This window comes from Ranitomeya imitator, chromosome 5 (genome assembly GCF_032444005.1).
Source record: "Ranitomeya imitator isolate aRanImi1 chromosome 5, aRanImi1.pri, whole genome shotgun sequence".
In the NCBI taxonomy this organism is placed as follows: Eukaryota; Metazoa; Chordata; class Amphibia; order Anura; family Dendrobatidae; genus Ranitomeya; species Ranitomeya imitator.
Window position 1 is genome coordinate 564,306,103 of NC_091286.1, and position 25,414 is coordinate 564,331,516.

At 40.4% G+C, this 25,414-nt stretch overlaps 1 protein-coding gene across 1 annotated transcript in view; it reads right to left on the bottom strand.

The window, feature by feature from the left end:
* Positions 1–25,414, bottom strand: part of FARP2 (FERM, ARH/RhoGEF and pleckstrin domain protein 2) — a 135,956-nt gene that overhangs the window by 41,813 nt on the left and 68,729 nt on the right. Inside the window, exons 5-14 of the mRNA XM_069726779.1 lie at positions 24,793–24,871; positions 24,616–24,713; positions 23,981–24,095; positions 23,708–23,855; positions 21,330–21,425; positions 20,525–20,688; positions 19,997–20,065; positions 17,259–17,316; positions 15,198–16,161; positions 1,606–1,742 (exon numbers count right to left, since the gene is read on the bottom strand). Coding sequence (XP_069582880.1) covers positions 1,606–1,742; positions 15,198–16,161; positions 17,259–17,316; positions 19,997–20,065; positions 20,525–20,688; positions 21,330–21,425; positions 23,708–23,855; positions 23,981–24,095; positions 24,616–24,713; positions 24,793–24,871 — 1,928 coding nt within the window. The remainder of the gene's footprint in view (positions 1–1,605; positions 1,743–15,197; positions 16,162–17,258; positions 17,317–19,996; positions 20,066–20,524; positions 20,689–21,329; positions 21,426–23,707; positions 23,856–23,980; positions 24,096–24,615; positions 24,714–24,792; positions 24,872–25,414) is intronic.

Below are 25,414 nucleotides of genomic sequence, written 5' to 3' on the forward strand. Positions count from 1 at the left end.
GCTGGCAAGTGCGATTGCACCATGTTTAATATGGTTACCTGTGCACTGGGAGTGGTTCTGGCAGCAATAGTAACTGCAAGTAACCCCCCTTGTTTCACAATTGGACCAGGGGGAAGAGTCTCATCTGATGAGATGAAGGTGTGCTGGGTCCGGTCACTTCTATTTAAGTGCCTCAGACAAAACACACAATAAGGTAGAACCGAACCTTTGAAATTATGGAGGGTTTATCGTCTTCCTGCTCCGCACCTGCAGAGCAAATCCAGTCCTAGTAAGTTTTCCTGGCATTGGTGGGTCCTTCCCTTTGGTGCAGGTTATTGCTTCAAGGGCTAAAAAGAGGAAAATTAGCCTAGAGGAGGAATTAGACTCAGATTCTCAGGAGGATCGCATGTCTATATAGGAAGAATTACTGAAGAAGGAGAATTAACCTTAACACGACACCTAGCCCAAGAGAACAAAAAATAATATTTTCCATCTGAAGATATGTAAGAACTCCTTACAGTGGTAAGGAATAGCATGGAAGTGGAGGAGAAAACCACCCGAACGGTTCAAGAGGAAATTCTTCCTATACATGAAAACATCCAAAATCGAATCCTGGATGAACGGGAATTTCCTGAAAAATGACTAAGTATTCCTGGTGAGTTAAAAGACAGGTTCCCAGAAGAGAAAATGTCAAAGTATTGGTCTGAGATACCGAAGGTTGACATCCCGGTAGCAAGAGTAGCTAAGAAAACAACATTGTAGTTTGAGGATTACTCTCAGCTTAAGGATTTAAAACAAATGTTGTTTCTATATATGTAGCACGATCTATGTCTCGATGGCTAGATCAATTGCAAGATCATCTCAGTATGGGCACTCCCAGAGAGGATCCATTGGCTTCCTTACCTCTTCTCCAGAAGGCCACTGGATTTCTGGCAGATGCATAAACAGAATCAGTGAGAAAGGTGGCTGAACGCTGTAAGGCGAGCCACTCGGGCTTAAATCATGGAATGGAGATGTGGCTTCTAAAGCTATGCTTTGTTCCATCCCCTTCTGGGAAGAATATATGTTTGGATATTCTCTGATTTATTGGAAAAGACCTCATATAAGAAGAAATCTTTGCCTGAACCAAAGAACTTCAGGAGGAGATCCTTTCTGCCTCCTGAAGAACAACACCCTCAACACAAAGTGAAAATCAGGGCGATTGAGTCACCCCAAAAGGGGATGAGGCAGAAATATTATTCTCTCCCAGAACAAGCAATGATGCCAGAACTGCAGGGGGGGGTTGTTTCACATGCAACCGCATGCTCGGGTCTCGAGTGCCGGCGGCAGTCCAGGGACTTGATGCGCGAGTATCTCGCATTGAACTCGCAAGTGTGACCCCAGCCTAAGTCTAATTCTATTTTTTTTCCCTGTGGAGATCAATAAGCTGGAGGAACAAAAAATAACACTGTAAAAGTGCTCATGTTACTGTCGAATCGATTCCGGGGGAAAAATACAACCCTAACAGTGGGAGTAGCAGATTCGTTTTTCCCCACAATCTGATATAGATTGCGTTTTCAAGGGTATTCTAGTCCAGGAAAATGCCTTTAATAGGCAATTGGTGAATTATTTTTGGTTTCCACTTACCTTATTGTCAGAAGTGTCTTCCACATCATCAGCCCTGGCACTACCACTATCACTTAACGTTGGGCTCATCAGGGGAGATCTGCCAGGCTGGGAGGAAGAGGAGGGCGGCCTGAGCATTACTGGAGACAGGTGACAACCTGTAGATTTAACAACAAAACACAAGATTAAATGTTATAAAGAACCTGGTTTGTACCAGTAGAAATACTTTGTAATGTATTGGTAATATATAATAATAATAATAATACATGGAGAGTAACAGTTTGTTAAAAGGAGAGTTAACACAGTTTGTTAAAGGGAAGTATTACCTTGAGGGATCAAATGGTTTAAAAATCCCATTTTTAAAAATTAAATTAGGTAATTCGGAGTTACTAAAGATGAATCCCCTGTTTTGGACCCTATTAGTGGAAAAGACCTAAACAGTGCATTTTGCATTCAATGACCCTACACGTCTATGTATTATTATCAATAGGCACTGTGTAATGCTTCATTTTCCTTGTAGCAGGACTGAAAGAAAATTGGACAATGGCTTCAGGTTTTTGTCACAAATTAGAGATTTTTATCATGGAGTCTTTCTGAGGTCAAATTCAAATATCAGTTTTTTTTCTCCTACACAGAAAAACAAAACAACGATTTTCCATCTGTTTTTCGTCATGTGTCCGTTCACCATCCAGGTCATCAGTTTATTTATGAGAGAAAATTGATGGAGATTTCCCAAGCTTCTCCTAGCATTAGTGAATGTAACTCCCCATTCACATTTACTTGAATGGGCAAGTTTAATCTGCAAGTCGGACCAAAGTGGTAGAATCTGCCTCTGAAAAAGGAAATTGTGCGCACACAACCGGTTTGATTTTCTTATTCTCTGCCTTTAACTCTTTCCCTTTTACATAAACTTTAATTGGCTTCAGGTGTAATTTGATGCCTCACTGAAGACACGTTCGTAGACAGATTTAAGCAGTTTTTGATCGTTTAGGGAAAGAATAACTGAAAAGTGGGAGAAGAGACATTTCACTCCAATGAGATATGCTGCAAACTTTCTAATCTCTGCTGGTAAAGCTGATTTATGAAAAAAAATACTAAACATGTAGTTACTATGAAACGTTTGGGCTCCAGGGAAACTATTGCAGCGCTACGGACTGATTTTACAGCAGTAGTCCAAATGAATAAATTAAGTTCCATGCACTGCTACCTGGATCGGCTGATCTTCCCTTTTCTGGTGGGGCTGGTGCAAGACTACAGCAATCAAATCAGTGCAGCAGTCATGCGATTAGCCCGCCTGAGCACCCAGGCAGTAGTATGGAGGAGGAGCAGCAGGGGATTGGTGAGCGGGTAGACAAGCCTTTCATTGTTGGAGCACACTTGGCCTGTTTTGAAAATAATACAAGGGGTGGATAATATAGCTTGAATCCAGATATCATTGGGATTGTCCAATCATCCCGTGTGCCCTACTGAAAGGTTCTGATTAGAAATGAGTGAACCTGAACTGTAAAGTTAGGTACGAACACCGAACACCTAAGTGTCCAGTACCGAACACCTAGTGTCCAGTGCTGAACTCAGAACACAAACTTCTACCGAAAGTCCGGAGTGGGAGAGCAAGAGGAGTGAAGTGACAGCAGAGAGATTTTCACAGCTAAAAATTTTGGGTCCCCATTGATTTCTATGAGGTTCGGGAACAGTTCTGGTACCACTCGGTCCAAGGCAAAAAATTGGACATATACACATACCCCATAGAATATCCTAGATATGAGTGATATCAGTGAAAACCATGGATAGCACTCATCTGAGAAAATCTGTTGAATACATGAGCCCTTACAGGCAGCCTAAGGACTTGGGTGACAGGAGATGGACCCTACCATGATCTTTTGATCATGGTATCTGCTTCTTTTTAAAAAGTTAAATTTCACGCTGTAAATATCAGCACATATTAACATTACTTAAAAAGGTAAAGCTTCCCTTTAACCATGTTTATTGATAATGTGGAAATGCATGAAGAAAAATGAATGGAATGGTAATCAGAAAAGATCTTGGAGCAAAAGTAAAAATGAGTGAAAAGAAAAAAAAAAACACCACACCATGAGAAATTTAGGAAATCAAAATGAAATACACACAAGGCAAGGAAAGAAAGATCATGCAGAAAAACAACAAAGTGTAAAACGTAAATCAGGGAAACCCTCGGAACCATAGCGCAGAGATTGCCTGAAAGAAGCCATATGTTATCAATGTTGAAAAGAAACAGATGCTGAGAAAAATGATGACAGTCAAGGCTAGATGACATCCTATGAAACGGAAACATGCCATCTCCATCTGTAGAGGTTCCTCATCCACTTGACTGACAACTCTGGATGAAGCAGTTTAGCATTTTCCACCGATTATCTACTCCTTGACGTTTGCAGCCATGTGACATGAAGAAAACCATGCCGCCAATTTGCCCTCCAGCTTCTGGTCAAGACGCCGTTGTATAACTTGAATCTCCTGATAAAGTGAGAACTATTCAGAGAGCTAATGATATAAAACAAGTCACGTCTTCAGATATGCCTCTAGCAGCGCTCACATGGCAGGTCACAAGTTCCACGGCTTCACTTCACTATTGGACACAACATGAAAAACAACACACGTCCATGTTCAAAGGAGGTCCCAAAATCTGACCGGAGACAGCAGTACTCATCTCCATATCTCATCAATGCTGCCGACTGTGTGAACATTCTATGTATGAGGACAATCTAGATGGCCCGGCGAGGCACCATAGAAGTAAAAAGACGCCCATCTTTAGCTGGGAGTCAAATATTTAGAATCCTAAAGGGAATTAGTGAAACATATTCACAGCATATTAATAAGTCATGCAACTATGTATTTTAATTGTGTGCGTTTTGGATGATCGTTTTTGGGTTGATAGTTTTCAGATTAAAAAGAGACATACTCATGACAAAAGATAGTGGTAACGTCCACTTGTCAATTTATGTATACACTCCCAGGAGGAATAACAGAGGTATGACACAATGCAGAGACCTAAGAAAAGATTTATTTACTGGCAAGTATTAATGGATGTGTCAGCAGAATCCTTCTTTAACATCTTGTGAAATCTGTCCCGATGATGTTCAGTTGACACATGCACAGGGTTTACTGTATATATCACAGCTCGTTAGTAGAACATCATATATATGTAGATTTTTTTTCTAGCTTCTAGATATTAAAAAGGTTTCTATTCATTGGCAACAAAGTGATGTTATAAAAAAAAAAGTGATAAATTGAAGCACAAAGTATATTAGAAATTTGTATGACGTACATAAGCTTTATGTAAAAAGAATCATATTAGGAAACGCAGGCAATTTATGTGCTCGATGGTTTCAGCAATAATTTGATTATATTACATAACCTTCTCAGATCCATAGGATCGCACAATCCAGAACTACATGAAAATATATCTTTATTTAAATATCAGTAAGATATGAATCCAAGAGAGCAACAAAGTGGCACGGACCACACCTACGCGTTTCAAACAAACATGTTCACAGTCATGTACATTTTACTGACATTGAAATAAAGACAACATATTTTTTAAATAGCGCTGGATCGCGTGATACTATGGGTTTGAGAATGTCCAATCTCATGCTGGGTGGCAAGTTCCTTGCACCATGGGACCAAAACTATAAGGAGTAATCGGACACATAGAAATTCCTATTTTTCTTTGGTATGTGACATAACGGTTTATTTTTTAAGTGGTGAAAAAAAAAAAATCCAAAATTTATATGAAAAAAAAGTTTGTGTGTTTGTCGCCATTTTTTGAGACCTGCAGCATTTCCATTTTTCAAGATCTGGGGCTGTCTGATGGTTTTGTTCGTTTTTTTTAGCCCTGTATTGATGTTTTCATTGATACCATTTTGGGGGTAGACAAGATGTTTTGATCACCTCTTATTGAATTTTATTGCAATGTTGCGGTGTTTAAAAAAAAAAAAAAGTAATTCTAGCGTTTCTATTTTTTTTTTCTCGTTTTATATTTCGATAGATCAGACATTTCTGAAAGCAGCAATATCAAATATGTAGTTTTTCAAAAATGGTTTTATTTTCAATGGAGCAAAAGGGGCGATTTGAACTCTGAACTTTTTTTTAACCCCTATATGACCTATAGGTATGTCATAGATCGCCTCCCTCTTTTTGATGTGGGGCCGGTGCTGAGCCCGCATGTTTTCAGGCACATGACAGCTGATTATCAGTGGTCACATGCCCCTAACAGCCACAGGTGTAATCCCGATCCAATCGCGGCTTTTTATATGTTAAATGCCGCTGTGAATCTCTGACAGCGGTATTTAACTCGAGCTTAAAAGAAGCAGGTCACTAATCCCGTCCATCTGTGCACCAGTCACATGATTGCGGGGCGCCGATGGGTCAGCAGAAAACGCCAGTGCTTGTCATTGCAAATCTCCATGGCAGGCGTTCAGAGATGATCATGTCCGCTACTCATAGCAGGGCTGAAGGCTCGCTATGTGCAGCCCAAGTGATTGGAGTATCACGGCTTCAAGTCTCCTAAGGAGACTATTGAAATAAAAAAATAAATATATAAAGAAACCTGCCACCCTCCATGTTAAACTGAGGAGCAGCTCCTCAGTTTAACATGGAGGGTGGCAGGTTTCTTTGTCCTTCATTATAGCACTCATGCACTTTAGCTCCCAGGCAGGCAAGTCCCCTGATGATTCGGCCTGCGAAGAAACGCGTCGGGACATTCTAATAGGGAGAGTGCAGGGCATGATATCGCTCAGGGGTAGCTGTGGACTGCCCTTGTAAGGGCGGGAGCTCGGGAACGTAGGTTTACAGTTAGTCCTTTTAGGGATTGACAGGGTATTGTCTCCCTACATCGCTGATTTATGGATTTCTCCACTCTGCGAACCATGGGCTATACCTACCTGAGCCACGGCATTTGGTGAGATCGTTCCTGTTTTAATATTCACGTTATGATTTTCACCTCATTTGCATTATCCCCCTCCTGCCTGTTTATTACTGCTATTTTTTCTGGTACCTGCCAATACCTATACACACAGGGTTACCTGGCTTAGTATTTCTTGTACTCATGTGCTTGTGTTATTAACCAGAGGCATCTTGAGAGTGTGGGACAGTATATATTATATTTATAACTACTGTTCTCACCTACACTCTATTTTGGTATCACCCATAGTGATGTTTTACCTTACAGGCTATATCATCTAATACCATTATAGTTTTTTTGAATTGGGGTGACGTTATTTGTTTTTGTGATTGTCATATTTAATTTTTTTTACCTTGTATAGATTAAAGGTTAAGTTTTAATTCCTACTAGAGCTGTGTTCCCATTACATTGGTAGGATCTTGTTGGATTTAAGTATCAAAGATTTAATTGTTTTGTTTTTCAAATAAACTCATGGATGGTATTGTGTCTCAGGGCTCAATGGATCACTGAAATCAATCTTAAACACATGTGATAATTAGTTTTCCAGGTGATTCTAATTAAAGGAAAACTACTTAAAAATTATGTTCCACATTATTAAGCAGGCCACAGGTTTCAAGTAATAAGGGAACTAAAAAGAATCTCTGTGCTGCTGAAAAGCATTAAATATTGCAATGTCTTGGACAAGGTATGAAAACATTAGATATTCCACGAAAACTTAAGAGTGGTCATCATACTGTGAAGAGATTTGTGACTGAAACAGAGTTCATGCAGATAAAGGCATAATGAGGAAGGTTTCTGCCAGACAAATTCATGGGATTAAGAGAGCAGCTGCCAAAATACCATTACAAAGCAGCAAACAGTTATTTGAAGCTGCTGGTGCCTCTGGAGTCCCTCGAACCTCAAGGTGTAGGATTCTTCGAAGGCTTGCTGTGGTGCATAAACCTAATATTCAGCCACCCATAAACAGTGTTCAGAAGCAGAAATGTTTAAAGTGGGCCCAGACATACATGAACACTAATTTCCAAATAGTCTTGTTTACTGATGAGTGTCAAGCAACCCTGGATGGTCCAGATGGATGGAGTAGTGGATGGTTGGTGGATTGCCACCATGTCCCAACAAGGCTGTGACGTCAGCAAGGAGGTGGAGAAGTCACTTTTTGGGCCAGACCGGTGAAACCGCTGGTAGGACGCTTTAAGGTTCCTGAAGGTGTGAAAATGACCTCTGCAAAGTATTTAGAGTTTCTGACAACTTTCTTCCATGGTCTAAAAAGCAGAAACGTGCCTTCAGGAGCAAAATCATCTTCATGCATGACAATGCCCCATCTCATGCTGCAAAGAAACCTCTGAGTCATTGGCTGCTATGGGCATAAAAGGAGATAAACTCATGGTGTGGCCACCATCTTCCCCTGACCTCAACCCCATAGAGAACCTTTGGAGTATCATCAAGCAAAAGATCTATGAGGGTGGGAGGCCGTTCACATCAAAACAGCAGCTCTGGGAGGCTATTCTGACTTCATGCAAAGACGTACAAGCAGAAACTCTCCAAAAACTCACAAGTTCAATGGATGCAAGAATTGTGAAGGTGATGTCAAAGAAGGGGTCCTATGTTAACATGTAACTTGGCCTGTTAGGAGGTTTTGGAGTTAAATAGCTTTTTTTTTCAGTGAATGTGACCTCCTAATGCTGCAAATTCCACAAATGAGCATTTTCAGTTCTTTAAAACATATCAAATGTTTAGAAATTCTACTGTGCCTAATAATTTGGAACAGTGCATTGTGAGTTTTTATTTATTTTGGAGATTATACTGTTATCATTGAGAGGTTTCTTCAATAAAATTCGATGTATACTCTAACGGGTGATGACTTTTATTAGACTGACTGTCATTTGAACCGACCATTTAGGAAAATCCGAGAAAAATATCATTTGCATAATAGTTTGGAACACAGTGTGTGTGTGTATATATATATATATATATATATATATATATATATATATATATATATATATATATATATATATATATATATATATATACATACATACACACTGCCACATATATATTGCCACATTCAAAATAGAATAATAACATAATAACATTTAAAAATATTTGGTATTGCTGGGTTCAGGTACCGAAGATCAATATATTTATATAATTAATTAAATCTAAATTAATCCAATTGTTAAACGGCGTATCGAGAGAAAAAAATAAAAGTGGCCATATAACAGTTGCTGGTGGATTGCGCATTGAGGAGACAGCTATACCTCCTCCATACACATGCATATTTAGATTTAGGCAAGCATGTCTGTGTTTTCAATGAGCAGAGTGGAACAAGCTACTGTTGGACACTTGTGGCAGCAAAGGAAAAAAAAAAGGGATCAGACATTAAAGTTCAACCTGAGTGGTGAGTTCACAATTTTGATACAAACCTCCAAATTTCCTGTATAGACAACAATTTTAAAAGAGAACAAGCTGGCTCTCCTGTAGCCTCCACTAGAGGGAGCACACGGCATAGTGATCATTACAAGGTACAGTTCACACATTAGGGTCACCTTGCATATTTTTGTGTTTTATTGGGATTTTTAAAAAATTGACTTGCGAACGCAAAAGTTATGCAGCAAGTGAAATATGTATTGAACACAATTAATTTTCAAAGTAAATATATGGTAGCTTGCAGTAATATTCACTCCCTCCTTGCCTTTTTATGTATTTTGCTACATCACAACCTGTGATTAAATATTTTTATACTCCGATGCATCAGCCATAAATAGTCTAAGTCAGTGAAGTGAGAAAAACATCGGTATAAACTAAATTTATGATATCAAATAACTACAATGCCCATTTCTCATTATTACACAACTTAATTTATGGACATCTATGGTTTGATTTCTTTATTTCTTTGCCTGTGTGGATTGGATGGGTTGTTACCGACATCTGGTGAGAATTTCATGTTAATGGCACCCTTAGGAATATATTTACTTAGAAAACTGGTGACGTGTTCAACACTTACTTCGCTCGCTGTGTGAATACACACATTACGGACGAAAGTATTGTTACACACCTCTTAAAGAGAACCTGTCACCAGGTTTTGCTTCCCCTTCTGAAAGCAACATAATGTAAGGGCATAGACCCTGATTCCAGCGATGTATCACCTACTGGAGCTGCTTGCTGTCGATTTGATAAAAATCAATGCTTTATTTGCTGCAGAGCTATCAGTTCTTTGAATTCTGAGCTCTGTATAACCCCACCCACAGTATTGAGCAGCTTTCTGCCTATGCACAGCGTACATAGAAAAAAGAGAGAGACACTTTTCCTGGATTTGAAAATCCTTCCGGGCATGCTCAGAGGGGAAAAACGTGATCCGTCGCTGGATTCCTGTGTGTGACGGTCAGCGACGGATCCTGCGTCCATACGCTTCCATTATAGCCGACGACAGGCAGCGCAGGATGCGTCGCTGAACGATTTTCTGACGTGCAGAAAAAACATTCCTATGAACGTTTTCTCCACACGACGGACTGCTATTTTCCGACGGATCCAGTGCACGACGGATGAAACGTATGGCCATCCGTCACAATCCGTCGCTAATACAAGTCTATGGGAAAATGCAGGATCCTGCAATTTTTTTTCGATTTTCAAAAATCGACGGATTGTGACGGAAACTAGAAAACGCAAGTGTGAAAGTAGCCTAAGAAGCATCCGCACCTCTGCCATAGGTATATAACATCCAGCCCCGCTCCATGCAGTCTGCCTCTACTAACTCATTCTAAATAGCTGAGTGCGGCACTGTACAGGACACAACCTTTACCACAAATCACTATGAGAAAAGTCTTCCTAAATATTCCACAATCAGGAGTGGTATTATTGCAAAGTTTAACTGCAGCTGAGCCATGAAGTGGAGATCATGTAATTTACAAGGCGAGGTGTAGGAGGGCTTAGGCACATGGCGTAAAAAAGTCACCAATGCTCTGCTGACTCAATAACTGCACAAATGTCTCCAGGAACTAATAGCAGCACAAAAACTGAGCCCCAGGAGCTTCATGATATGGGCTGTCATAGCTGAGCAGGTTCACGCCAACCTTACACCACCAAGCACAATGCTAACCAGTGGATGAAACAGTAGAAACGTGTTCTGCGTAGTGATGGACCACGCTTCCCTGAGATCTGGTGTCGGATGGGCGAGTCTGAGATTGGCCAATGCTAGGAAAATGTTGTGCCAAGGTTGGAGGAAGGATAATGCTATGGGGTTGACTCCCGGGTGGTACACCCAGGCCCCTTAGTCCAAGTAAATAGAAATCTTAGTGCTTCAGAATACCAAGACGTTTTCCACAATTTGTGGGAACAGTTTTCTGTTCCAGTATGACTATCCCAATGCACAATGCAGTGTCTATAAAGGCATGGCTGGGTGTGGAAGAACTGAATGACCACATAAAGCCCAGACCTCCACCTCATCCAACACCTTCAGGATGAAGTAGAACAGAGTTCCACAGATTAATTAGAAGAAAACGATATACAAGGGGTGTACCATCACTTCTAGGTTAGTATACATGGTTTACTGAGTGGAAAGGTCAATATATATACTGTATATACACACAGTACAGACCAAAAGTTTGGACACACCTTCTCATTTAAAGATTTTTCTGTATTTTCATGACTATGAAAATTGTACATTCACACTGAAGGCATCAAAACTATGAATTAACACATGCGGAATTATATACTTGACAAAAAGTGTGAAACAACTGAAAATATGTCTTATATTCTAGGTTCTTCAAAGTAGCCACCTTTTGCTTTGATGACTGCTTTGCACACTCTTGGCATTCTCTTGATGAGCTTCAAGAGGTAGTCACCAGGAATGGTCTTCCAACAATCTTGAAGGAGTTCCCAGAGATGCTTAGCACTTGTTGGCCCTTTTGCCTTCACTCTGTGGTCCAGCTCACCCCAAACCATCTCAATTGGGTTCAGGTCAGGTGACTGTGGAGGCCAGGTCATCTGGCGTAGCACCCCATCACTCTCCTTCTTGGTCAAATAGCCCTTACAAAGCCTGGAGGTGTGTTTGGGGTCATTTGTCCTGTTGAAAAATAAATGATGGTCCAACTGAACGCAAACAGGATGGAATAGCATGCCGCGGCAAGATGCTGTGGTAGCCATGCTGGTTCAGTATGCCTTCAATTTTGAATAAATCCCCTACAGTGTCACCAGCAAAGCACCCCCACACCATCACACCTCCTGCTCCATGCTTCACGGTGGGAACCAGGCATGTAGAGTCCATCCGTTCACCTTTTCTGCGTCGCACAAAGACACGGTGGTTGGAACCAAAGAGCTTAAATTTGGACTCCTCACCAGTGGAAATCTGTGCTTTGGTCTCATGTCCATTCCTTTTGTTCTCTAGCCCAAACAAGTCTCTTCTGCTTGTTGCCTGTCCTTAGCAGTTGTTTCCTAGCAGCTATTTTACCATGAAGGCCTGATGCACAAAGTCTCCTCTTAACAGTTGTTGTAGAGATGTGTCTGCTGCTAGAACTCTGTGTGGCATTGACCTGGTCTCTAATCTGAGCTGCTGTTAACCTACGATTTCTGAGGCTGGTGACTCGAATAAACTTATCCTCAGAAGCAGAGGTGACTCTTGGTCTTCCTTTCCTGGGGCGGTCCTCATGTGAGCCAGTTTCTTTGTAGAGCTTGATGGTTTTTGCCACTGCACTGCACTGCACTGGTGGACACTTTCAAAGTTTTCCCAATTTTTCGGACTGACTGACCTTCATTTCTTAAAGTAATGATGGCCACTCGTTTTTCTTTACTTAGCTGCTTTTTTCTTGCCATAATACAAATTCTAACAGTCTATTCAGTAGGACTATCAGCTGTGTATTCACCAGACTTCTGCTCAACACAACTGATGGTCACAACCCCATTTATAAGGCAATAAATCCCACTTATTAAACCTGACAGGGCACACCTGTGAATTGAAAATCATTCCGGGTGACTACCTCTTGAAGCTCATCAAGAGAATGCCAAGAGTGTGCAAAGCAGTCATCAAAGCAAAAGGTGACTACTTTGAAGAACCTAGAACTAAGACATATTTTCAGTTGTTTCACACTTTTTTGTCAAGTATATAATTCCACATGTGTTCATTTACTGTTTTGATGCCCTCAGTGTGAATGTACAATTTTCATAGTCATGAAAATACAGAAAAATCTTTACATGAGAAGGTGTGTCCAAACTTTTGGTCAGTACTGTATATATTGAAATATTAACAAACCTATACAAATATAGTTTATTTACAGTTTAGGATATTCCTACGGCATTTCATGTTTAATTCTTTATCGGCCATAACGTGCACAGGGGATGGGCGTAAGAGGGTAGTTTAAAGAAGTTGTCCACTATTTGGACAACCCCTTCTCATAGCCCACGCTTGACCCCAATAAAATAACAAAGCTCATACTCACTTCCCATGGCGGCCTGTTCCCGCAGTGTCGGCACTCGCTCTTGTGAGGTTATTGTGACACTGGCACCCACTTTATACTAAATCTTAAAACCGTTTATACGAAGCCAATTAACACATAGGTATTTACTGGTAATTAACATGCTCAATTATTTGCTTCTTTATCACATTCATAGGCCAGAAGTTATCGGTGGAGTGCTCTAATTGGAAAGCACCAACATATAACTGCACATCATCTCCACTGAAACCAACTGGGTATGAATGGTATTCGAGATTTCAGCAATATATTGCTGGCCTGGGCCTATTTTGGATAGATTATTGAATGATGTTGCTCTCTAAACCACACAGGTTATAATGAATAATAATATTACTAATCACATAAAAGTGTAAAACGGAGAGCTCCAGCACTCCTTGTTTTATTGCAGAAACAATTGGTATTAAACAGGTTAACAAAATCAGATCAATAACAGAATAGTTGCACTTGTAAAAACCCCTTTCCTGCGGGTACATTGGCACCTTTTATCACTGAATGTACAGACACATGAACAAAAAAAAGGCAAAAACAACATTACATCTCTCAAGGCACAATTGGAAAATAACAGATGGCTGATAGATCCCCCATACAACCGTCACACCTGATTTTTAGTGCCTTTAAAATCACATAATAGCAGGCAATTGAAAGGTTATACAAGACTGGAGTCTGAAGATGACTTCCATGACACTGAGATTGATCTACATAAGCTAGATTTGTTTGGTAGGGCTCAATTGGTTACATAAACGTGTGGATGATCACCAAAATGATCATAAGCCGAGCTGAGATAATATATAGATCTCATATGAAAACATACATAAATTCAGATTCCAACGATACTATTAAATACCATCATTAGTGTTATCATAACCTCAAAAAGCGCACACCTGGGTCATGTAACATGACCAAGTAAGATTTGGTGAGTGCTGTAATAAGAACTTTATTCCTTTATGGTTAGAATTTCCTAAAACTGAAGAGTTTCCAGGATTGGCTGCTCTCTTCACTTAGTTGATGTTAGCTTCATAAACTATTATAGTCCAAGTCCAAATCGTTATATTTAAAAACATTATCGAACCAATATATTATAAAAATTAAAAAGAGTCCATAAAATTTTACTTAGAGTAAGAATAGGATACCAAATATTATGATTTTGTATTGGAGAAAGACTTTGAAGAAACGTCCTCAGTGGTCAATCAATAACCCACAACTGTCTTCGGGGTCAATAAACCCTACTTTTTTTTTTCTTTCACACTCCATGTAGTACCGCCAAGAAAAAGGAGCATCTACAAACCAACCAACGATGGGTATGTGTTTGACAAAAACTCCAATTGGGCTAGCAATTAGCAAAAGTAGAGGATGCTTCAAAATAGCTTCAAGTTAATATTTTAAGCAAAAGAAAGGCAAAACAAGAAGAAAAGTGATGTCAAAGAAGATATTGGCAGGCAAGAAGTGTTAGTTCCTTAGGATTAAAATCTCTACAAGACCAAGAGATAAAAACCCAGCAAATTAAAGACCTCAGCATTAACAGATGAAAAGCCCTTGCTCTAAAGAGCTGGTGCATATTCTATGTCACCGATAAGCCTAGTGTTAGAGTACTGACCATTATGCCATATATACACAACAATTAGTGGCGGTGCTAAATAGTATTGGTTAGCAAATTAATGCAGATGGAAAGTGTTATTTACAAGGAGGTGGTGAAAAGAATGCCATGCTGTCACTTTGTTTAGTAATCCTTAGAGAACGTGTGAAGTAAAACCTCAATGTGTTAATGACTTGATAAGGTGACAAAATCGAACCTAAAAGAAGTCTACAAAAAGAGAAGATCTGGTGCATCATGATGTGACTAGTGGTGCTGAATGACCAAGGAGAAAAACATGGTCATTCTTCACGTTAGTACATTTTACCGAAGCCAAAATCATTACGGTCTCTGATCTTCCCTCACTTCCAATTAAGATCAGATTTGATCAATTTCCATAGTGATCATTTGTGAGGTAAACATGTCCAGAGTGACAATACTGACTGATGTTCTACTCCAAGGAAACAATCCTTGCTGTGTCCATCTATTACGGCCTGAAAATTAACAAGACTGAAATCACGATCCAACAAGTTGATGAAGATAATATCCTCCAGCAAAACCAATGGAGTATGTATCCCTAGGAGTTAAACCTCCAGATGAAAGTGCTCGTTCTGGATGTCAGATGGTCAACCTCATTATTAGACATCAGGGACTTCCTTCTTATCCTGCAACCCAAGTTGATTAAAATTGGTATATTGTGTCAATGGATTGCTGAAGAATAAGTTCATATCAATTGGAGTCTCGTCTTCAGAGTCCCAAAAGTCATTGTCAGAGCTGCTAGAGTCCTCGGTGGTTGTCGGAGGGTAGCTAAGCTGTTCCAGTTGGTCCAGTATTTCCCCAAACTGAAAAGCTGAACTTGATTCTGAGCGCACCGAGCAAGCTGGAAAATTTATCATGGAGCTGGCAGTGGAGTGATTAGCAGATCGAGAGAATGAAGGAATCCCATTTAGGTTTGTAAGGGAACTGCTTTCAGAGCGAGGGTGAAGTAAGGAGCTGCTTTCAGAGCGGTGATGAAGAAGGGATCCATTTTCTGATGGGCTCAGAAGACTCTGCATGAAACTCGCCTGAGCTTTCATTTCCAGTAACTCGCTAGCGTCGGTTGGCCTTGTATTGCCATTAAAATCCCGCTCATCCACATCATCTAGATAATACTCTTCCGGTGGGAGATCATCATGATCAGGTGGATCTACCCTCCCACCATAACTATACAGCTCAGCACCTCCACTAAAGGAGATGTCTGCTGGATCATCATCTATAAATTCTTCAGTCAAGAAAAGGGAATCAGAAACCCCTGTTATCCACAACCTGACATCCTCACCCTGTTGGACATTTTCAGTACCCAGGATTTCTCCTTGGTCCTGTTCATTCTGGAAGGAGGGGTTGGGGTTGGGGTATAGACCTTGTAATGGTGAGTGAACTGAAGATCCAGCATTCTCCAGAGCTCCTCTGCCAGGTTCCTCCTGCCGTGGAGAAGCAGATATGTTCTCATTTCTGGTTGCTGCTTTTGGCAGGGGTGAGGGGGGAGGATTAAAAAAAGACTGAGGGGACAGGATAAGAGAGGATGGTGAAATAGGGGTCTTCACACTCTCAGAGAAAGCGATGATCTGAAAGAAAACAAGAGGTAGAAATGTTGGCATAAACCTACAGAAAAGTCAAGTCATTTACTGCTCAACCCTATCATGTATACTTTCTGCTCAGCACCCAGAGACCATAGGGTTAGAAATCAAAATTGTAAACTGGTAGAGGATTAGCAAATAATGTCAAACTGTAAAAGGGTTGTCCAGGTTTATGATGAAAGGCTTCTGAATCCTCACAACTTGCGCACCATATGCAGTTAGGATTTTCCGATGCCGTTGGCAAGAACCGGCTATTACATATCCGCAAGTTTGCAATTTGCATACATGCGTTCACGTGCTGACTAGATGTGTGTGGTCTCGCTCATTTCACTTACATTGAGTGAAGCTGTGCACATCTAGATGGAATGTTGCTGGAAGTACAGTACAGACCAAAAGTTTGGACACACCTTCTCATTTAAAGATTTTTCTGTATTCTCATGACTATGAAAATTGTACATTCACACTGAAGGTATCAAAACTATGAATTAACACATGTGGAATTATATACTTAACAAAAAAGTGTGAAACAACTGAAATTATGTCTTATATTCTAGGTTCTTCAAAGTAACATAGTTATTAAGGTTGAAGGAAGAAGGTGTGTCCAAACTTTTGGTCTGTACTGTATGTAAATTACATATTTACGGTCTGGTGACCACCTGCTCCGGAGAATCCTGACAGAGTGCAGTGCGTATGCGGTGAAGACTGAGAAGTCTACAGTCATTTAGAGTGACAGCAGACTTTCAGCCCAAACCTGGACAACTTCGTTAAGCAAAATAGGTTTGGAGTAGGCATGGCACTCAACAGTAATACTGTAGTTTAGAAAAGACATTACCAGTAAGCAATACATTTCAATGTGTTTTGTAAGAAAATACACTGGGGATGAAACAGCAGAGTTACAGCATACAATAAGCAGCAAAGCAAGCGTAAAGATATAGGAAAATGTTCAGCGCAACTTTTAAAACTAATAAAAATAATGTTAAAAGAAACTAAAGGAGTCTAAGACAACACAGAAACAGCACATAGGAAAGTGACAAGCAGAGGAACAGCAAAGCAAGAGGCACCCAGTGCTGTATATCTACACGCACCTGCTTTGGAGAGTCAGGGACCACAGTGCAAGGGGACACTCTGGGTTTGCTGTGTCTCCTGCAGGACAGAGAGCAACGCAGTCAGGAGAAACCCACTGACACCAAAGCCCAATTGTTAATACACAAGCAGGTACTACAAATACAGGCAATGATAAAAGAGATCCCAGCTCCGCAGAGATACGGGCTACATCATACACAGTCCTCCTGCATCTGCAGAGTTATCGTGTTCATATTCTGTCCAAATGTATATGTGTATATATATATATATATATATATATATATATATATATATGTATGTGTATATATATATATATATATATATATATATATATATGTGTGTGTGTGTACATACATACATATATACATACATACATATACATACACACACATATATATATATATATATATATATATATATATATATATATATATATATATATATATATATATATATATATATATATATATAAAATCAAAGATAGGAAGTGTCTCTGTACATGGAAACAGCATTCCTGCGCATACTTGTGTTCTTAAAGAGAATAATTGTGCCTTTTCATCCCCCAAAATCAGAAAAAACCCTGATCTAAGCTAAGAAATTAAACCAGCGGAGGTATTTTTTTCAGCCAGTGATTAGTAGAAAGAAGCAGGCAGGTCATTCAGTGAATGCCACCATATACAAGTAACGTGTCACAGTACTCACTAGTGAGCATGCAGCTCAAGAGCTTGTCATATTCACCGGCAGCAGCATGTACTAATACTTACCACGGTCTACTTTAAAAGAACACATTTCATAAAAATGGCCAATTTTATGTGTACCTCGTAGCCACTTTACGGCATCTCTAACTATATACGAGTTGGCGACTCTGGGTTCAGCACCTGTTCACACTTAGTCTATGTTTGGATGTGCAGGTCAGGTTTTTGAAATGTATTCTCTAGCCTTCTGATCGTGCACTCCCTGCCTCCTAGCTTCAGGTGTTTTAATTATAGTAGGTCCAATACCCCTCCACAGAGAGAGAGAATTTGAGTCCAAGAAGAGGTTTTTACATGTACCCATTCAGATGGAGACGTTTATTCTCAGCGAGGTAGGTCAAGCGTAGGACCTCGTATAAGAGAGATGCCGTAAAGGGGCTACCAGGTACACATAAAATTGGCCATTTTTATGCGCTAAAAGCTCTCATTTTTCATATTTCTAGTGCAGTAATGCAGTTCAAATTTCGTGTTTTCAAGTTTGCATGTTTTGGCGCTGCAGTGTGCTGCCCTATTTACTTTACTTTAAAAGAACATCCTACAACCACATCCCCCTCCTCATAAGTGAATCCCCGAAGTTTAACCACCACTCTCATTTATAACATATTATGGAAAATCTCACAAATCTTATATATCAGAATTCTGCTATAAATAAATGCCCATCTTTGCATGACTAAAAAAAAAATCTGCTTCCTTTGTAAAAGACTATGTTCAAATACTGCATTTTTTTCTGCAGCCCAAAACTTGCTTTTTTTTTTTCTTCCTTACAACATTTTTTTGGGTGTGGATTACATGAGTGTTTTGTCTATAGTACATGTTGAATATAGTTTGTTTTATCTACCAAAAAAAAACAACAACAACAAAAACTTTAAAATGTTAAGGAAAATGCCACAAAATATTTCTTGCATTTTTTGCAGCGTCTTTTGCTGCTGATTTCAACAACTCTACAGTTCTCAAATTCATTTAGGAAAAAAAAACAAGTGTGTGCAAGAGGTTTCTGAAATCTCATAGCTTATGATAGTACTGTAAAAAATAGCTTTTAATTTGCATTAATAAAAACTGCGGCAAAAAAACTCTGCATGTAAACATAGCCTAAATGTTTCAGAATTCTGTGCTTATTAATTTAGGATTATTGAGGTTATGTTACTTGATATAGCTTTATTGGATCGGATCCTAATGCTTGAAAACTCCAGCATAGCTATACATGAAAATGATGCAAACGATAGAATTCTGGCTACAAACCACTACTGGATAAATTGGAGGACCGTATGGCATGCTTACAAAGTAAAGGGGTATTCCTTGGACAAAGCGTTTAAAAGATATCCACTAGATGGGCAACAGATGCTAAATATGCGGGGATCTAAATGCTGTGACCCCCTTGATCATCAGAATGGGCTAAGATATCTAGAATACCAAAACAATAAGCACATAGTGGCACAGCTGCAGCTCGGTAAAAGCTGATCAGAGGGGGTGCTGGGTTTTAGACTCCCAACAATCTGATACTGGTGACCTATTCTAGTGATATTTCATACAACAGTACCAAAATGGCAGCCGTGGGGGTCTTCTGTCTTTCCTTCCTACCATGACGATCCATCAATGTCCCACAATCACGTCATCGGAGGCTGATGGGAGACGGTGATCTCTCCTTTTAAATGTCGCAGTCAGTGATCAGCAGCGGCATCTAAATAAGTGATCAGCAGCGGTCCAAACTCCGGTCGCTGCTGTTACAAGCAGATGATACCTGTGTAGCACAGCGGGCTCAGCTCTTGAACCTGCTCCACCCATGCAGATGTACAGTTACGTCCATACGAGTCCAGATATTAAACATTAGATCATGGTAGAAGCAGATAGTTTGTATTTTCCTGCAATCAGCACCAACCTCCCGCAGTGAAGACATCGTGTCTGCTCCTTAATATTGTCAGGTAGCATCGATATGTTGCATTCATATTACATTTGTTTTTCCTACAATTTTTGCGAAATTCCACACTCACCTCTCACATGGTGGTCTCTTGATGCTTGTATCCCGTATATACTCTATAAGCTGTTTTTGCGTTCGGCCACTAAAAAATAAATAAGTTATAACATTGAGCATATAATACTAGATCTATTAGGTAGCTAGCATCTGCTGTAGTTATGGCTGTCATCCATGGGTGATGGAAGGCACAACACTGATGCAAATTAGGTCCATCGAAGCAACAAGCCAGACTTTCTACTATACTGACTTTATTGATAAAAAGCCTCCCAAGAATTATACAGATTGAATATGTTGTTTAGTAAAAACTGAACCGGGATGTTGCAGTTTTAGTATGGACCTTATACTCTACTAAAATGGCCCTCTGTAATCCAGGGCAATACAGCGGACCTATCACTATGTTATCAAAGGATCTTCAACTTCTATCACTTTTGATGTTCCTCATCGAAGGTTAGAAGAGTCCACAGCAGAAAATTATTTTTGGTTAATAATAATTCACAGACAAAAACAAGATCATTTCACATAAGAATGGAAAAGCACCGCTTACCTGTACCGAAAAGAAGAGCCACGGCTCAAAAGAACCGGCTTGGCTTTGGGTTTCGGTTGATCCTGGAGACGGAAGAAGCTGTGATACTCAACACAGATTTTCCAAAATCTTTTACACATATCCCGGCTGGGAAGGAGGAATTCAAGGGCATCCTGATAAGGGCCCTACCGATAAGGGGAAAAGGTGGTGGAGAAATAGGTTAAATGCCAAACTTTACATGCCTTACTTCTCGTGCAACTTCAAGCCAATAAAACTTGCAAAAAGCATAAGAAGTGATGCATAGTTTTGTGGCAAAACATAAGACTACAATTTCTCCACAAAAGTGACTATGTAACCATCTATTACCATCACTTATACAAAAGGGACAATAGAGGACAAAATGCTGAACATGTGAAAGTGCAGCAACAGAATATGTCTCTTTCCTCTAAGATTGGCACTAAGTAGTGATGAGCGAGCATGCTTGGATAAGGTGTTATCTAAGCATGCTCATGTGCTAATAGAGTGTTGTCGGCGTCCTTGAATATTATGTTCCAGTCCCTGCGGCTGCATCTCTCACAGCTGTTCGATAGCCGCAACACATGCAGGGACTGCCTGTTTGTTAGGTACTTCTTGCATGTGTTGAAGCCATCAAACAGCTGTAAGACATGCAGCCGCGAGGACTCGAACATAATATTCGAGCACAACATAGATACTCTATTATCACCCGAGGTGGCTTGGATAACACCTTACCCGAGCACACTCGCTCATCACTAGTACTAACACACAAAGCATTTGGGTAGTACAACCAGATTCCTAAAATACTTACATGAACTTCTGGATGCAACTTTATAAGGAAGCGTCGTCTCTTAAAGCTCAGCTTACGGATCTTTGACCAGTTGAACGTATTAATTTTTGTGTTACCCTGTGTGATAAGAGGATGAAGACCACATGATTAATGTGGGCGATAAATGGCTTCCAGTACGCTGACTAATCATATGGTGAAACACCAAGAAAATGACGATTACAATAGTTGTACTCATAACTCATATCCAGGTGATATTCATGTGATTTCAATAGAGTTTTAACCCATTTTATGCTGTAATGAAAAGCAAAAGACAATGCAGCTACTGTGACGTCAATGTCAGCCAACGGGCGGAATTCTTCCATTATGGAAAGCAGCAGGATTAGGCATGTGCAGTTCAATGTGCGCTGGGAGATACTTGATGCCCAATGCTGCTGGCTGCAGCATCTTTCAGATCCCTACTAAAATAAAATAATGCTCATGCTATCTATGAGAGCTGCATGCTTATGTCCATTGCATTACATGGGCTTGGTGGCCTCTGTCGTCACATACAGAAACGATGCAGGCAATGCCTTTTTAACTGACTATAGACATTAACTGTGAGCACAACCTGGGCAAAAAAAGATAAATAAATGAAGAAAAAACCTGGCTAAACAGAACTAATAAATGTGAACCCCCACTGTATTACATGAAGGGCTACACGCCATCCAAAGGGTATGTGCACATGTTACCATTTTTGTAGAGTTTTTTTCTGCGCAGTTTTCTGTTATTAGATGCAGCGCCAAAAATGTGGTAATGCCACCATACATGTCAATAGTGAGACTACCACTTTAAAGCCTAGGTGCACTCATAGCATGCCCTGGGATAAGAATAAATGGAAACATTAGACCTATAAAAAGGACCTTACACTGAATTTTTATTTTTATTTTAAACCGAGTACCTCCTTTAATGGGTGCTGCTTAATGAATTCTGATGCACATTTTTCCCCCTTCAACCAAGTGGGCGTATACCAAAGAAATTCTCTGATTCTCTGACTTTGTGGTATACGCCAAGTTGGTTGAAGGGAAAATTTGCATTATCATTATCAGAAAATATAACTTTGGAATGGCGGACACAAAAGAAAAAGAAAATAACTGTTCCAAAATCAGAGGAGCAGTACCAACTAGAGTAGGCACCATATTTTTCGGACTATAAGACGCACCGTACCATAAGACGCACGTAGGTTTTAGAGGAGGAAATTAGAAAAAAAAAATGAAGCAAAAAATGTGGACAATTCTGTACTTAATATCCCTTATCCTGGTATATAAAGCCCTTTCATCCCTATCCTGGTGTGCATGGCCCCCTTCATCCCTATCCTGGTATGCATGGCCGCCTCATCCCTATCCTTGTATGTATGGCCCCCTCAACCCCATCCTGGTATGCATAGATCCCTCATCCCCATCCAGGTATACATGGCCCCCTCGTCCCTATCCTGGTATACATGGCCCCCTCGTCCCTATCCTGGTATACATGGCCCTTCTCATCCCCATCCTGGCATACATGGCCCCCTCATCCCCATCCTGGTATACATGGCTCCCTTGTCCCTATCCTGATATACATAGCCCCCTCATCCCTATCCTGGTATGCATGGCCTCCTCAACCCTTAGCGAAAACCTAAAAAAAAAAAAAACATAAACCATTATATTTACCTTTCTGTGCTCCCTCGCAGCGTCCTGTTCTGATGCTAGTAGCGGATTCATGCTTGTAAGCAGCGTATGGCAGGGACGTCATGCGCTGCTTACAAGCTGAGGACAGCTGCCGCAATATTCACTGCTCTTCAAGCCGGGACTATGAGCGTGGAGAACAGTGAATATTAATTTCTTTTTAATAGCGAGCACAATGTTAGCCTCCACAGCTGGCTTCCTGCAGCTGCCGGGCGATCACATGTGCCGTTACTAAAGGGAATGAATATTTACTGCATTCCACACCTATGGGAGTGGAGAGCAGTGAATATTCATTGCCTTAAGTAGCGGACACACGCGAATGACTGGCGGCTGCAGGAAGCTGGCTGCTGCGGCTAACAGCGTGTCAGCTATTAAAGAGAAATGAATATTCACTGCTCTCCACTCCCATAGGCATAGAAGGCAGTGAATATTCATTTATCTTTAGCAGCAGGCAGAGAAGTTAGCTGCAGCTGCCGGCTCCTGCCTCCTATGATCCGCTGCCGCTCCTCCACCAAAGCAGGTACATCCGGACTATGAAAGACGCACCCTAATTTTCCCTCCACATTTTTGGAGGAAAAAAGCGCGTACTATAGTCCGAAATGTACGGTAATCTGTTTAAAATAAAAAATGCACTGAAATGTCCTCCCCAAATAAAAGAAAAATGTCTGTAGTTTATGCTGGCCAATGAATGTCCCGTACCTGAAAAACCAACACTCCCATGTGCGACACTGACAAATTAATTTTGGCACCTTCACGATCAGATGCAAGATGAAAACGGGTCCCATACAACTCAAGCCGTCTAGAAATCTCAAGGATCTGAAAATCTGCATCGGCAGGAGACATACCACTGCAGGGATGATAAGACATAGAAACGTTAATACCGATAGCTGTTGGGGGGGGGGGAAGGAAATACAGAAAAAGTACAAAGAAAAAAGTGACTGTAGTATGGTTTTTTTTACATTAGTGACTCACATGTGCTGCCGATGACACTCCAATATACGCTGCTCAAGACTATACTGACGCTGCAGGTATTGTGTGCTTCTCAGATGCTCCTGGTCCACCTTCGGGTCATAATCTCCAACTTCAGCTATGAAAGACATGGAAAGAATTTTTTTTTTCAATGCAAAACTATTAAAGGGAATCTGTCAGCAGTTTTTTTTTACTATGTAATCTGAGTGCAGCATGAGTCAGGGGCAGAGACCCCAATTACAGTGATGTATCACTTAGTTTCCTGAGTGCACACTTATGATATTATGAGTCAAGGATTTCTCTGCAGCAGCTATAGCTAAGCTCAGCTGTTGAGTTTGTCTTGTAGGGATCATCTCCTGCTGATAAAACACTGACTGTATTGATACAGAAAAACCCAGGACAGTAAGTGACACATAACTGGAATCAAGTCTCTCTGCTGCTAGATTATGCTGCTCTCCGATTACATACCAAAAATCTGGTGACAGATTCCCTTTAATATAACTTATCTAGATATATTTTTTAAGCGGTTTAGTCAGATCTGCACTTGCACGATGAACTAAATGGAAAATGCCATTTTAGGAAAGAAATTGCAGATTGATTGCAAGTCTGTGACCATGAAGAGTAATGAGTATACTCACATTGCAAAAGCAGGGACACAAGAAGTGCGGTGGTATTATCACTGCACACTAGTCTCTCCTCCACAAGGTCTCTCTTAATCTGCATGGCGAACAGGTACCTGAGAAACATGGCAGAGATCAGTAAAAGATCGCATGGTGTATGTGGTGCCCTATGTCACACACCGTTCAGCCTCTGACCTTGTATATTCTTCTTGCAGCTGACCTGGGTCAGGAGGGAAAAACTTCACAGCCAGGCGAATTTTGGCATTTTTTGGTTCTGCAAATACATATATAAAGTTGGTTACAATCACTCCAAACAGTTATCTGATCTACATGGATATTACAAGGGGTAATGCTATTTTTTTCTGATATTAAAAGGGGTTTTCCAACAAAGTACATTTAAGTTTAAAAAAAAAAAAAATGGAAAAACAAATTCCACAATTGGATGCGTTACAAAAATAATGTTCCTGTGCTGAGATAATCTTATAAATGTGCCCCTGCTGTGCGCTGTGTAATGGCCGTGTCTGACAGTAGGGGAACATGGTCTGATCGTACCACAGCTCTTGAGCAGGGGAGGAAGCAAAAGAGAGGATACAGACAGAACAATCAGCTGGGTAGAAACGCAAAAGGAGCAATTGTAAGACACAGCGCTATATGATATGTTGACTGCAATATATTAAGAGGATAGAGAGTTTGATGGGAGGAGGAGGAGTGTTTCTAGAAGTAAACAGTGAATGGAGCCGGACACCACAGCTCCATACAATGTGAAGGGGCTGTTTTTTGGGTACTGAGGCTCAGCTCCCAGACTTTGAGCCACAAA